Below are 15,555 nucleotides of genomic sequence, written 5' to 3' on the forward strand. Positions count from 1 at the left end.
ATTCAGAGCCATCTTTTTTTAGGGTACTGCTAGTTTTTTAAATTTGTACAGAACTAAATTGGTTATGATCAAGAGTAAGTCACTATACCTCCTCTGGTTTCTGTATATTTATGTGTAAAAAAATTTCTGTATAAATTTTACACATAAATATGAGGGAGTTTCATTAAGAGAGGATCTAGGTCAGAGCTTCTTATCCCTAGCTGCATGTCAAAATCACTGGAAGAGTTTTTTAACAACAATTCTGTTGGGAATACCCTGGTGGTCCAATGGTTAGGACTCGGTGCTTTCACTGCCGTTGTCTGGGTTCAATCCCTGGTCGGGGAAATAAGATCCTGCAAGCCACATGGCGCAGCCAAAAAAAAAAAAAGCCCCAAACAAAAACTAAAACAAAAACAATTCCGTTGCCTGGGTCCCTAATTAAATCAGAATTTTTGGAGATGAGGCCTAAGCATTAATAGTTTGTAAAGTTCCCCAGGTAATTCTAATGCATTAGCTACTGATATAACATCTTACATATAGGTGTTCAAGTAATGTTCATCATTTCATTTAGTTTTTGTATTTTCTTTGAATTGTTAGGCTTAAGTTAGTATTCCCCTCCTCTTTTTTTTTAATGGGGATGATCTAGGGTGGCACGAAGAGTACATAATGCTTTTGCTTCTGCCAGTTTTCTTTGTATATACATTCCTGGCCAAGCGGAATTTAACATTTTAAAAGTTAATAATTTTGTCGGTCTGCCTCTTATTCAATGTAGTATTTTCTGAACTGTCTCTAGGCCATTCTTTATCATCTTTAGAGATGCTTCATTTTGTGTTTTTTTTTTTTTTATTTAAAAGCTTTTGCGTTTGGACATCCTAGTTTTAAACGTAAACATTACCTCAGTTACGTTCTTCAAATGGCAATCAATTTATAGAATGCCAGATTTTTTTTAAATGCTGGCTTCTGGTAGGTAGTGCCAATCTGACAAATATCAGTGGTCTCAAAATAGAATAATTTAATGTATTATGTGGCATTTTATTGCTGGTCTTTGTTAATTCTGTTGTGGCATTTAGATCTAAATACCTAATTTATTTTTCTTTATGGTAGTCACCATATTATAATTTTGAAGAAACTAAATTCATTCTTGTGAATAGACTTACTTTTACTTTTGGATAGGTTGAAGATAACTTTGTCCTGGAAAGTGAAAAAGAAAAATTTGTAGAAGAATTGAGGGCTATTGTAGGTCAAGCCCAGGAGATCCTTCATGTCCACTCTGCTGCAGAAAGAGCCATTGGAGTTGACTCTATTACTATGGAATCCAGCAGTAGCCAAGTAAGAGAAATTGCTTAGCAAATAGGTCTTCTCGGATATGTATCAGGAACTTCTTTATTTATCTATTCATTTTTAATTCAGACAGGATCATCTGAACAAGTACAGATAAATTCTGCATCCACTCAAACCAGCAGTAAGTATACTTAATAAAATTTACTATTTGGCTTTTGAAGCAAGACATTTGGAAACTTTTAATGTACACACCTTGGGAAAGATGTTAGCCAATAAAGGAATTTGATAAATTGTTAATGTAGGTTTTCCCACACTTTGAAAGGACTTTATAGCCCAGAAATAAGAAGTAAAAAAAGTGAGAAGTAAAACCATTCTCCAAATTTCCTCCAAGTATTGGTTCTTTACCTGATTAATTTATTTCTGAGTTGTTGCATGGTATGTTACCAGAAAAGCAGTCACAGTACTGCTGACCTTTAATGGCTTTATTGTTTGAACTTAACTGGTAAGTTTTTCTTTTCCTCTATATGAGATGGACAACAACTTTCTTAACTAAAATCATTATGTTCTAAGTTTGCCTCATGTTTTAATAGCATTAGTATCTTGATTTCATTCTACCAATGATATGCTTCTACCTGCTCTGATCACTAAGTTTTTGTAAATTAGATACCAGATAAACTGCCAGGGACTAAAAATGGGGTCTTCTATTTTCTTTTCTCATAAATTTATCTCTCCATTCTTCTCAGCTCTGGTCATGGGTATATTTAGAGTGTTTGGGATGGGGAGGAGAGCCACAGACAAATGAGGACATCTGAAGGAATTATAACAGCATGAAGAAGCAACAGGTGGTGTGGGAGTCATGGAACCAGATACCATTACCCTCAAATGTAGTTTGTGTTAGGATGCCAGGGTTCTCCTCTGTCTTCTTTTTCTCATTAGCAGGAGTCTGAGTAGATTTCTTTTTATTTATTTATTTATGGCTGTGTTGGGTCTTCGTTGTTGTGTGCAGGCTTTCTCTAGTTGCAGCAAGTGGGGTCTGCTCTTCGTTGTGGTGTGTGGGCTTCTCACTGTGGTGGCTTCTCGTTGTGGAGCACGGGCTCGAGGAGTGCAGGCTTCAGTACTTGTGGTACACAGGCTCTAGTTGTGGCGCACTGGCTCAGTATCTCCACGGCATGTGGGATATTCCCAGACCAGGGCTCGAACCCATGTCCCCTGCATTGGCAGGCGGATTCTTAACCACTGCACCACCAGGGGAGTCCCTGAGTATATTTCTGACTGGCAAAGTTGGGTAAAGTTTAAAAGAGAATAACTTATTTGAATGAGTTAACAAAGTAGGAGTACAGATGTAGGGGCTTATTTTACTTTATTTTTTAAGTTGTCATACAGTAAAATAGACTTTTTTTTCTTTTGGTGTAGGGTTCTGTAAATTTTAGTCCTCTTATAGATTTGTGTAAGCACCACCATAATCAGGATACAGAACCGAAGATGTAGGTTTTAGTGGAAAAAGTGCTTTTCGTTTTTTTCCCAAAACTGCCCTGCTTTTAATTGCTATTGATACAATGTTTGTTTCCGTAGAATCCAAAATCCTTCTCTAAAGATATCTTGTGCATAGTTGTTAGAGTATTTTTCAGTCAGGGTTGGGAGGTCTGGTCTTATAAGTTACACATATCCTAGTGCCGTTGGAAATGGAGATAAAAGACAAAACGGTGTTTTAACCTGGTTTCCTTAGTCAATAGGTAAACATATTGACAATTGATTAGCATATTAATTTTTGACAATTCTTTCTACAGATGAATCTGCTCCTCAGTCATCCCCAGTTGGTCGATGGCGATTTTGTATCAATCAGACAATAAGAAACCGTGATGCTCAATCTCCTTCTTCTCTTCAGCAGTCCATGTCTACAGTTCCTGGGCTAAATCTGCTTTCTAGTAAGTGTTTGTTCTCTGCCACCTTTATCCAGACCTGGAAGATGGGGATGCAAAATATACACTGTATCTTTAACTTGTTTTCATGGGTATTTTATGCTTATGAGAATTTTTATAAGCATTTTTGAAGATATTAATGTTAGGAGGGAACTCAAGCCATTTAAATTTTAATATTTATGGAAAAAAAAGGAAAAGGTTTTTCTCCTTGTTAGGTTGAATTCTGTGTATTTTGAGTCTTATTTACAAGAGTACTTTCACACAGGTTCTAATTTGCCCCTTGCTCCTCCTGTTCCTTTTGAGTTTGGGTACTAGTCCATGCTTTGTACTTACCATACATGCTTAGCCATTCTTTGTTATTGTTCCAGGTCCAAGAAACATAAGTAATAAGGAAATATCACAGGACACGCTGCTCACTCTAGAAAATAATCCATGCCAGTGTGCACTTTACACCTCCACATCAGAACACAAGGATGTAGTTGATGGTAAGATTTCTGAATATGCCAGTGTAGAAACTAAGCAGCCAGCTATACTTTATCAAGTGGAAGATGACAAGCAGATAATGGCACCAGTTGCTAGTAGTTCCAGTCTTGAATGTGAGGGACTCACCAGCCAAGCAGGCATATTCCTACCTGTGTATCCAGGTCATCAAGCTGCCAGTCAGGCAGCTCCTGGTGAGTCAACTCAGATTGCTCCTAACTCTCTTACAACTCCGGCATTTATGTCTGATCAAAAGCCTCAGTCCTTACCGGTGCAGCAGCCAACTACGGATGCAGAGTTTATTTCCCAAGAAGGAGAAACCGCAGTGATCGTGGAAGCAAGTTCTCCTAAGATGGTCATTCCCACTCAGACCCCTGGCCTTGAACCAACTAGCCTGCTGTCCTCTACGGTCCTGGAATCAGATGGGGAAGGACCTCCAAAAATGGAGTTTGCAGACAACCGAATTAAAACTCTGGATGAAAAATTAAGAAATTTGCTCTATCAGGAGCATAGCATATCTAGCATCTATCCTGAGAGTCAGAAGGATACCCAAAGCATAGATTCTCCGTTTTCTTCCTCTGCTGAAGACACAGTCTCATGTCCAGTGCCAGAAGTCATAGGCATCAGTCACTGTGGAATTCAAGATAGTCCTGCACAGTCCCCTAATTTTCAGCAGACAGGCTCTAAGATTCTGTCCAATGTGACTGTGAGTCAGCCTGCTAACATATCAGTGTTCAAAAGGGACCTGAATGTGATAACTTCTATACCCAGCGAATTATGTTTACATGTAAGTATCATTCTTTCTAAACAATTCCTTATCCTATGCTTTTAAAGAAATGCCTTCTTTTCTAAAGTTCTGTCCTTTGAAATGAAATTATCTATGTCACAAGATTCTGAGGTCACAGGTATTTAAGAAGGCCATAGCTTAGGCTGCAGGGGCCCAGAACTTAATAGAGATGGTAGAACTTTCTTGGTGAGAGAGCCCTCTGGTGAATTAGCTAGGAACTTGTGAGCAATGTTTATTTTTGTATTAATGACAGAACAGGACTGATTTATAGATTGTTTTAGTGGGTAGGAAGAACTTGCTTTTAGATTTCCTCTTAAAAATTCCTGTTATCAGTTTCATTTTTAAAAATATTATGGTTTTAATTTAATCTTGTTTGTGGGTTTTTATTTATTTGAAAAAAATATTTTAAAAGAAAAAAAACCCATAATCTCATGACTTGTTTTTTTTAACTTATGTAATGTAGGAATTTAATTTCTCTTTTCTGTTCCTTCAACTCATAGGGATAACCACTATCTGGTGCTTATCCACTATATGGTACTAATCCTTCTTGACTTAAGCTTATACAGATCTACTTACAAACCTACAACTTCTTATTCACAAGAATAGTATTGTGCTATAAACATATTGGTCTACAACTTAATTTTTTAATTTTACAGTATATCATAGACGTATTTTAAAATATTTATCACTGTATCTCTTTATTATTGTTATTATTATATAAGTAGTATATGCATGTATATAAAGTAAAATCCACCCCACTTCTAAACCTATAGACACAGCTGTTGATAAATCTTCCCAGACATGGTTTTCACTAATATACAAATATTTATATAGCACTTCTTTATATGTATTATATCTGTTTACAAAGACACAGATACATACTATATATTTATATACACATACTTCCTTACATACATGTGCATTCTAAATTTTTTTCCCACTTATGGACATCTATCCATGTCAGTATACATAGTTCCACCTCACCTAACTTTTCAAAAAATATATTTATTTATTTATTTGGCTGCATTGGGTCTTAGTTGCGGTGTGCAGGCTTCTCTCTAGTTGTGGCTCTTGGGCTCTATAGCGCACAGGCTTGGTAGTTGCGGCGCACGGGCTTAGTTGCCCCGCGGCGTGTGGGATCTTAGTTCCCCAACCAGGGATTGAACCTGCATCCCCTACGTTGGAAGGTGGATTCTTAACCACTGGACCACCAGGGAAGTCCCCTCACCTAACTTTTTTAAACAACAGCATAATATTCCATTAAGCAAATATAATTTAAGTACTTATTTTTTGGTAAACTAGTAATTTAAAATTATGCAATTAATGCATAAATGCAAAAGAAATTCAGAAGGATAGAAAATTAAAAGGAATTGTTGTGTTAACACTCCCACTCCCCAAACACTATTAAGTTCCTGGTTTTAATTCTTGTGGTCATTGCTATTAATAACTTATAAATAATATACTTATCGATTTTTTGATTTAGTAATTTTATACAATAAAATTTGACTCACTTCTATGAAGGGTAGAGAAATTATATTTTCCCTTTCCTCTACTTTTCTTCCCCATACACCTCCCAATTTTTATTACTTAAATTACTTTTTAACATTGGCAAAGTTTATAACATCTACATTTTTTTCTTTATCGGTTTTGCTTTGTCTGTAGGTTGATTGGAAGAACTGAAAATCAGTAAACAGCATTTATATTATGATTATTTGCGTTATCTGATAATCACGTAACATGATTAGAACCATAAAAAAATGAAATGTAGGGCTTCCCTGGTGGCGCAGTGGTTGAGAGTCCGCCTGCCGATGCAGGGGACACGGGTTCATGCCCCGGTCTGGGAGGATCCCACATGCCGCGGAGCGGCTGGGCCCGTGAGCCACGGCCGCTGAGCCTGCGCATCCGGAGCCTGTGCTCCGCAACGGGAGAGGCCACGACAGTGAGAGGCCCGTGTACTGCAAAAAAAAAAAAGAAAGAAATGTAATTCTCTGTCATTTAAACTTTGTTGCTCAGGAGACTCTTCCAAGTGTCAAGGTTAAATGGATTCTTTTGTTTGTTTCAAGTGTCCATTGCTACATCTAGATCAAACTTATTACCTGCCACTGTTTCTGGTGTCCTAGAATTCCTTTTTGTTTCCCCCCTGAAATGCTTCTATGAGTAATATTTTAAAATATGTTGCATGTGTGACCAATTTTTTTTAATGTCCAGAAATATCTTTATTTTGCTTCACAATTAAGTACAGATGGTAGGATCATTTTGAGTTAATTTTTGTATATGGTATGAGATAAAGGTCCAGCTTCATTCTTTTGCATGTGGCTATCCAGTTGTTCCAGCACTGTTTGTTATTTTATTCTTTGTTGTTATTATAAATGAAATTGTTTTCTTAATTTCCTTTTCAGATTTTTCATTGCTAGTGTATAGAAATACGATTGATTTTTGATTGTTGATGTTGTATCCTTCAACTTCGCTGAGTTTTTTTTATTAGCTGTGATAGCTTTTGGTAGATTTTCTATATAATATCAGTATATAAGATCTTATCATCTGTGAATAGAGACAGTTTTATTTCTTCATTTCCTGTTTTTCTTATCTATTAACTTTTCATTTCATGCTTTTTAAAATTTTTTTGGCTGCATGTGGTCTTCATTGCTGCGTGTGGGCTTTCTCTAGTTGCTGCGAGTGGGGGCTATTCTTTGTCGCAGTGTGCGGGCTTCTCATTGCGGTGGCTTCTGTTGTTGCGGAGCCCGGGCTCTAGGCATGCAGGCTTTAGTAGTTGTGGCATGCAAGCTCTAGAGCGCAGGCTCTGTAGTTGTGGCGCACGGGCTTAGTTGCTCCATGGCATGTGGCATCTTCTTGGACCAGGAATTGAACCTGTGTTCCCTCCATTGGCAGGCAGATTCTTAACCACTGCACCACCAGGGAAGTCCCTCATTTCATGCTTTCCATCTCTTTGTCCTTTTGCTTTTTGTACTGGGAGAGTGTCTCAACCTTTAAGCTGTTTATAATCTCCTATTCAGCTATATTTTTTATGTCAAGGATTGCATTTTTAATTTCTAGTAACTATAGTTCATTCTTTTTCTTATGGATACAGTATATTCACACATCTCTATCAACATATTAAAGTCTTATTAATGCTGTTTCCCTGGGTATGCTGTTTGTTGAGTTTAGTGTTTTCTTAAAGTGCTGGTTTCCCAAAAGTGTTGGTGATTCTTCGTTGTGTACTCAGTTTTTCTTTTTCCCCCATAAGATTCCCTGTTTGTCTGTTTGTAAATGTTATATATAATTACTATAGCCTTACTCCAGTAATTGTGGGAAAAGCATGGACATGCTTCCTGGCACTGGTTTTGCAACTTGTCTTTAATGCTGCCCGGAGGGAGGTCCAATAGCTAGTCTTCAAAGGTAGCAGGGCTTCCCCTTACTCCTGGATCTTGTCTCTTCCCTACATTACTGACCTTTTTCTTGGCAATAAACATTTTCCTCCTTACCACTCTTATTTGGGAGCAGATTCCTCTGCTGTCTTTTGTTTATTGTGGAGATGAGGTGGGAAGGTGCCCCAACCAGTTCACTCATCCATTCAGTGAATATCTGCTGAGCAGTGAATAAGTCAAGATCTCTGTTTTTGTGGAGCTCACATTCTAGTCGGGGAAGATAGATTCTAAACAAATAAATAAAGGGCTATGATAGAAAGACTAAGGAATTACCTTATATAGGGTGGTCAGGGAAGGATTTGTATGTGATGGTGACATTCATAGGTGGAGACCTGTTCCAGGAAACAAAAGAAGGCCAGTAAGTAGGAGAGTGTTATAAGATGATGCTGAAGTGACAGATAGGAGACAGATAGATTGTTATAGCTTTGTAAACATTCTGTCCAACCACCCATCCTTTTGGTTGGCCAGGGCGCTCTCTCCTGCTGCCCATATCTACCACCTCAATTTGCTGCATTTTGAAACAGTTCCTGCATATATCATTATGCATTGAAGGAGGCTGCTTTTTCCTCCTTTAATCTTATATGCAGGGCTTCTCTGGTGGCCCAGTGGTTAAGAATCCGCCTGCCAATGCAGGGGACACGGGTTTGAGCTCTGGTCTGGGAAGATCCCACATGCCACGGAGCAGCGAAGCCCGTGCGCCACAACTACTGAACCTGTGTTCTAGACTTTGTGGGCCACAACTACTGAAGCCCACGTGCCTAGAGCCCGTGCTCTGCAATAAGAGAAGCCACCACAATGAGAAGCCCACGCACCACAATGAAGCATAGCCCCCGCTCGCTGCAACTAGAGAAAGCCCGCACACAGCAATGAAGATCCAACGCAGCTAAAAAATTAATTAATTAATTAATTTAAAAAATCTTACATGCATGTGTCTACATCTGTTTTTCCTGTTGTACCTGTGGATTTGGGTTGGTAAGGGAGGCTAGAACTTGTATTTAATTTATCATCTTGATCCAGTTATTACTTAATAAAAATCTTTTCTGTAATTTCAGTGGGACCAATGCAACACTTTCTAAATCATAATATTATTGAGAATTTTTTCCTCTTTATGAAAGTAGTATTACTTGTCCAAAATGGGACTTTGGAAAATAAAAACTGTTCAGAATTTTACTTTTAATAACTGCTGAATTAAGTGTTAATAATGTTTACCCCAAACTGCAGTTTACTTAGTGCCACTTAGGCTGTCTTCCTTCAGACAAATGCTGAATCCCTTTCTTTGAACTTTTACTCTTTTAATTTTCTAAATTAGTAGGGCCCATGCTCATGTTTCCCAAAGTATTTCTGGCTCTGTATATTAATTTCTTATATTAGTTATTATAAGAAATTTATTTTTAGAATACTCAGAATACAGCAGCAGTTAATTCTGATTTTTGAGGGGAGGGATGGGAGGACAAGAGGAGGGAAGAATGATTTTATAGCCAGCTGTGGCCTGATGTTAACAGTTTTTAGAGTTTGAATTTGAAATAATTTTGAGGTCCATTGTAAATTTCTGTGTGCTTATGTAATGTAAGAAACTTGATTTGGTAATATATTTCTGTAAATGTAAATGCCTAGACATCTTGTTTTTCTGTTTATCATGCATGTCAGGCATCTTAAACTCTCTTAGATAATATAAGCATAAATGAAACTTTCCATTTTAAGATCATAGGGTTTAAGTAACCATTTTTAGTGAATTGGTGCATATGAGGGTTATTTCCTTCATATTTTAATTTTCAGTTTTCAAAGGTGCTATAATAAAAAATATTCTAGGGTGAAAGTTTAATATTCTGCTGTTTTATTTATCTGAAGTCTAAATAGTATTTTTTTTTTTTTTTTTTTTTTTGGGGAACGGGGGCCCCCCAGTATTTTTAAAGAAAGGGGAAGGCTTAATTCCTATAAGTTTAATACTTCAGGTTTAGTCTGATATGATACTATTAATAGAAGTATACATAGCATTCTATTTTTTTTACATTTTTATTGGAGTATAATTGCTTTACAATGGTGTGTTAGTTTCTATCTCTAGTAGGTCTGTGTGTTTACTCCCGTCTTGCCCCAGGTTCCTCATCACCTTTTTTTTTTTTTTAAGATTCCATATATATGTGTTAGCATACGGTATTTGGTTTTCTCTTTCTGACTTACTTCACTCTGTATAACAGAGAAGCCATCTGGTCCTGGGCTTTTGTTTGTTGGAACATTTTTAATCACAGTTTCAATTTCAGTGCTTGTGATTGGGCTGTTCATATTTTCTGTTTCTTCCTGGTTCAGTCTTGGAAGGTTGTGCATTTCTAAGAATTTGTCCATTTCTTCCAGGTTGTCCATTTTACTGGCATAGAGTTGCTTGTAGTAATCTCTCATGATCCTTTGTATTTCTGTAGTTTCAGTTGTTACTTCTCCCTTTTCATTTCTAATTCTATTGATTTGAGTCTTCTCCCTTTTTTTCTTGATGAGTCTGGCTAATGGTTTATCAATTTTGTTTATCTTCTCAAAGAACCAGCTTTTAGTTTTATTGATCTTTGCTATCGTTTCCTTCATTTCTTTTTCATTTATTTCTGATTTGAGCATTATGATTTCTTTCCTTCTGCTAACTTGGGGTTTTTTTGTTCTTCTTTCTCTAATTGCTTTAGGTGTAAGGTTATGTTGTTTATTTGAGATGTTTCTTGTTTTTTAAGGTAGCTTTGTATAGCTATAAACTTCCCTCTTAGAACTGTTTATGCTGCATCCTGTAGGTTTTGGGTCGTCGTGTTTTCATTGTCATTTGTTTCTAGGTATTTTTTGATTTCCTGTTTGATTTCTTCAGTGATCTCTTGGTTATTTAGTAGTGTATTGTTTAGCCTCCATGTGTTTGTATTTTTTATAGATTTTTTCCCCATAACTGATATCTAGTCTCATAGCGTTTTGGTCAGAAAAGATACTTGATATGATTTCAATTTTCTTAAATTTACCAAGGCTTGATTTGTGACCCAAGATATGATCTATCCTGGAGAATGTTCCATGAGCATATGAGAAGAAAATGTATTCTGTTGTTTTTGGATGGAGTGTCCTGCAAATATCAATTAAGTCCATTTATTTAATGTATCATTTAAAGCTTGTGTTTCCTTATTTATTTTCATTTTGGATGAGCTGTCCGTTGGTGAAAGTGGGATGTTAAAGTTCCCTACTATGAATGTGTTACTGTCGATCTCCCCTTTTATGGCTGTTAGTATTTGCCTCATGTGTTGAGCTGCTTCTATGTTGGGTGCATAAATATTTGCAGTTGTTATATCTTCTTCTTGGGTTGATCCCTTGATCATTATGTAGTGTCCTTCTTTGTCTCTTGTAATAGTCTTTGTTTTAAAGTCTATTTTGTCTGATATGAATATTGCTATTCCAGCTTTCTTTAGATTTCCATTTGCATGGAATATCTTCTTCTCTCCGCTCACTTTCAGTCTGTATATCTCCCACATCTGAAGTGGGTCTCTTGTAGGCAGCATATATATGGGTCTTGTTTTTGTATCCATTCAGCCAGTCTATGTCTTTTGGTTGGAGCATTTAATCCATTTACATTTAGGTAATTATCGATATGTATGTTCCTATTCCCATTTTCTTAATTGTTTTGGGTTTGTTATTGTAGGTCTTTTCCTTCTCTTGTGTTTTCTGCCTAGAGAAGTTCCTTTAGGATATAGCATTCTATTTTTGATTACTGATTAGTCCATACAATAAACTCCAATGGTAGAAACAGTTGCTCCACCTCACCTAAATTACTACCATTTTGGTTTTCCTCTTTTTGTCTCCATTAGGAGATGTCCCCAGATGCTTCACTTCCAGGGGATCCAGAGTCCTATCCTGCTGCTGTGTCAAGCGGTGGAGCCATTCATCTGCAGACAGGAGGTGGATATTTTGGCCTAAGCTTTACTTGTCCTAGTCTCAAAAATCCTATTAGCAAGAAATCCTGGACTCGCAAATTAAAAAGCTGGGCATACAGGCTACGGCAGTCAACCAGCTTTTTCAAGAGATCAAAAGTCCGTCAAGGTAGTGTGCTTACAGTCAGGGACATAGACTAGGTAACATCATTTTTCATTTACTTCTGTTTCTTTTTGTTGTTGTTCATACACAAATCTTGCCACTTTTTCCATGTAGCCCATGTATGTGACACGTCCCATTAATGTCATTGCCATTTTATTTTTCCTTTTGTAACTAATTTGATTTTAAAGTATTCATTTCATATAGATACTAAGTCTCGGGATAAATCTTGCAATGTCTGATTCAGAATTAGGGACTTCTACAATGTTGCTTATTACATTAACACTTTTTTAATTGTCTAGCAGGAGTTAAGCTTTTTCTACTTTTCTTCATTTTTGGTAATGTAAACAAATGTTGTCTTAACAAGCAATTTTCTCCTTTCTGCTTACAATTTGGCAAAACTTGCAGTGGATACAGAAGATACGAGATCACCAGTTGCTCCTGACCCCATTCCTCTGACAGGAGAGTCCACAGCTGATGCTAGGACTTTCAGTAGATGTAAAGCAATGAGTGGAACATTTCAGCGGGGTCGGTTCCAGGTTTGTGTCTTTGGTTAAATTATTATCTACAAAGGCATTATAAAAGGTAACAGCATTGAAGATCTAGGTCTGTAGATGGTAATTATTTTAAATGTAGATCATTATCATATTTAATTTTTCCCCTTATATGCATCCTGTCACCTTCTGTAGCCGTCCACTAAAGGCGAGTCTAAACAAATGAGGATTTTAGTAGCTGGACCGGAGCACAGAAATGGGTCATCATTTTTTGGTGGGTGGTTGGGTCACCTTTTTTATAAATCTAATTTCATGTCCTTTAGAGTCTTGGCAATTGAATTTTTTTCTTTTTTTTTTTTTTTGCGGTATGCGGGCCTCTCACTGTTGTGGCCTCTCCCGTTGCGGAGCACAGGCTCCGGACGCACAGGCTCAGCAGCCATGGCTCATGGGCCCAGCCGCTCCGCGGCACGTGGGATGTTCTTGGACCGGGGCATGTACCCGCATCCCCTGCATCGGCATGTGGACTCTCAACCACTGCGCCACCAGGGAAGCCCTCATTTTATTTTTTAATTGAAGTATAGATGATTTACAATATTGTGTTAGTTTTAGGTGTACATATGGAATGTTTTTTAATTGCAGAATTTTATTTGAGCAATATGAAGGCAATTCTCTTTGCAAAGGGCCCAATTGCAAAGCTTTTAATATGGCAAGTATAGATGGGATTTTTTAGTTTTGGTATTATCAGTGTTTGTACATTACAGAAGACCATCCAATTGTCTGTGCCATATATTGATATTGAATTTCTTTGTGGGTTTACTCTTTGGTTAGGCAGAGCCAGCCACCTTTGCCTTTTTGTATTTCAGGTGATTACAGTTCCTCAGCAGCAGTCAGTGAAAGTGACGTCTTCTGGAATAGAACGCATACCAGCATTCAATAAAATGACAAGCCAGCCTAGTGAAGAAGCTTTAGCCTTTACTAAAACAGCAAAGTCTCAGTTGGTAGAAATGGAACCTGCCACACACAATCTGCAACCTTCACTTTCTTCTCAGAAGTTACAAGCTCTTCAGGAAACCTTAAAAGAAGATAAAAGAATTCCCAAACAAGCTGACAACTTCTCATCTTTCCGTACAGCTTGTGAGACTGATGTATCTTTGATGACTCCAGAAAAGGAATTGGAAGAAAATTCAGCCACAGGAAGTAGCATGCAGTCTGGATCTGAACTGTTGTTTAAAGAGAGAGAGATACTTACTGCTGGGATGCAGCCTACCTCTAATAGTGAATTTTCAGCCACTCTTGGTGGCAGAGGGAAATCAGTGGCAAAGACTGGTCCAGAGAGAGAAAAGTGCTTACCACTCCGTGAAGAAAAAGCCTATGTTCAAACACAGAGCTCACTCTTCTATTCACCATCTTCCCCAATGAGCAGTGATGATGAGTCGGAAGTAGAGGATGAGGACTTAAAGGTGGAGCTTCAAAGATTACGAGAAAAGTAAGGACTGCTTCTCTTTTGTCACAAATTTGATTGCCTTGGGTTTTATAGAGCTAAGTATTTGATTGGTAACTAATTTTGGATTGGTGACATTTTAATGATGGAAAAAATTTATGGTTGAAAACTACAAAGATAGCATCAGATCCCACAGGCTAAGGGCTCAGTCCCACAAGACTGCCTCCTTTCAGATGCCCATCACGAGTCCAGGTAGTGTTACCTATGCTTCTTACCAACCTGTTATAAATCAGAGGTTCCCACAAACCCCTCCCCAGGTTTGATTACCTTGCTAGAGTGGCTTACAGAGCTCAGGAAAACAGTTTCCTTACTAGATTATTGGTTTATTATAAAAGGATACAACTCAAGAACAGCCAGATGGCAAGGTATAGGGGAAGGGGCATGGAACTTCATGGCCTCCCAGAAGTGCCACTCTCCCAGCGCCTCATGTCTTCACCGACCTAGAAGCTCTTAGAACCCCTGTAGTTCACGGATTTTTATGGAAGCTTCATTACATAGGCATGATTGATTAAATCGTTGGCCATTGGTGATTAATTCAACTTCCATCCTTATTCCCCTCCTTAGAGGTACCCATCGTTAGGGGCTATCCAAAAGTCACTTCGTGATCAGAGGGGCTTGTTTTGAATAATGAGACACTCCTTTTACCATTATCACCCTGGAACTATTTCAGGAACTGGAGCTATTTGAGGACAAAAGACCAAATATTATAACAAAAGATTCTCCCATTGCTCTTATCACTTAGGAAGTTACAAGGGTTTTAGGAGCTGTGTGCCAAGAACAGGGACAAAGACCAAATATATCTTTTTTATTATAAAACATAATATCACAACAGTAAAAATGCACACAAACCAGTCTCCTATTTCTCATGCCCTAATCTCATTTCTCAGAGGCGACCACTATGAACTATTTGGTATATATCTTGCCTGTCATTTTTCTTGCATTTACAAGTATATAGTTTTTAAGTTTTATAAAAGTGGGATCATAATATATGTTACTCTACAATTTTTTGACTTAACATTGTCTCCTCTTCATATTCATGTTTGCACAAATAATCTTTATTCCATACATTGGAATAGCATATAGCCATTTAAAGTTTATTTAATCTCTCCTTAATGGGCATTTCAGTTTTATCCCATATTTTGCTTATGTAAAAAATGTTGAAGGCAACATCCTTATATTTTTACATACTTATGTTAGTATTTTTGTAGGATAGATACCTAAAAGTGGAATTGCAGGGTTAAAAGGTTTGTACATTTAAAATTGTCATCCAGTGTAGATATACCATTTTACACACCAAACAGAAATATATGAAAGTGCCTGTTTTCCCACACCTTAACAAGATTAGACTGGATATTATTGATTCTTTTCATTTTATTCCAATCAGATGAATAAAAAATAGTTTTAAAAATCTGTGTTCTATGTATGCTAACACATATATATGGAATCTAAAAGGAAAAAAAATGGTTCTGAAGAACCTAGGGGCAGGATAGGAATAAAGACGCAGATGTAGAGAATGGACTTGAGGACACGGGGAGGGGGAAGGGTAAGCTGGGACGAAGTGAGAGAGTGGCATGGACATATATACACTACCAAATGTAAAATAGGTAGCTAGTGGGAAGCAGCCACATAGCACAGGGAGATCAGCTAGGTG

At 37.4% G+C, this 15,555-nt stretch overlaps 1 protein-coding gene across 1 annotated transcript in view; it reads left to right on the top strand.

Moving 5' to 3' along the window:
• WNK3 (WNK lysine deficient protein kinase 3) overlaps positions 1-15,555 on the top strand; it is a 110,732-nt gene that overhangs the window by 63,042 nt on the left and 32,135 nt on the right. The window contains 7 exon segments of the mRNA XM_024767190.1: positions 1,153-1,308; positions 1,390-1,441; positions 3,048-3,185; positions 3,548-4,446; positions 11,687-11,777; positions 12,318-12,448; positions 13,267-13,889. Coding sequence (XP_024622958.1) covers positions 1,153-1,308; positions 1,390-1,441; positions 3,048-3,185; positions 3,548-4,446; positions 11,687-11,777; positions 12,318-12,448; positions 13,267-13,889 — 2,090 coding nt within the window.

The sequence above is a fragment of the Neophocaena asiaeorientalis genome, unplaced genomic scaffold, assembly GCF_003031525.2.
Source record: "Neophocaena asiaeorientalis asiaeorientalis breed wild unplaced genomic scaffold, Neophocaena_asiaeorientalis_V1.1 scaffold313, whole genome shotgun sequence".
NCBI lineage: Eukaryota > Metazoa > Chordata > Mammalia > Artiodactyla > Phocoenidae > Neophocaena > Neophocaena asiaeorientalis.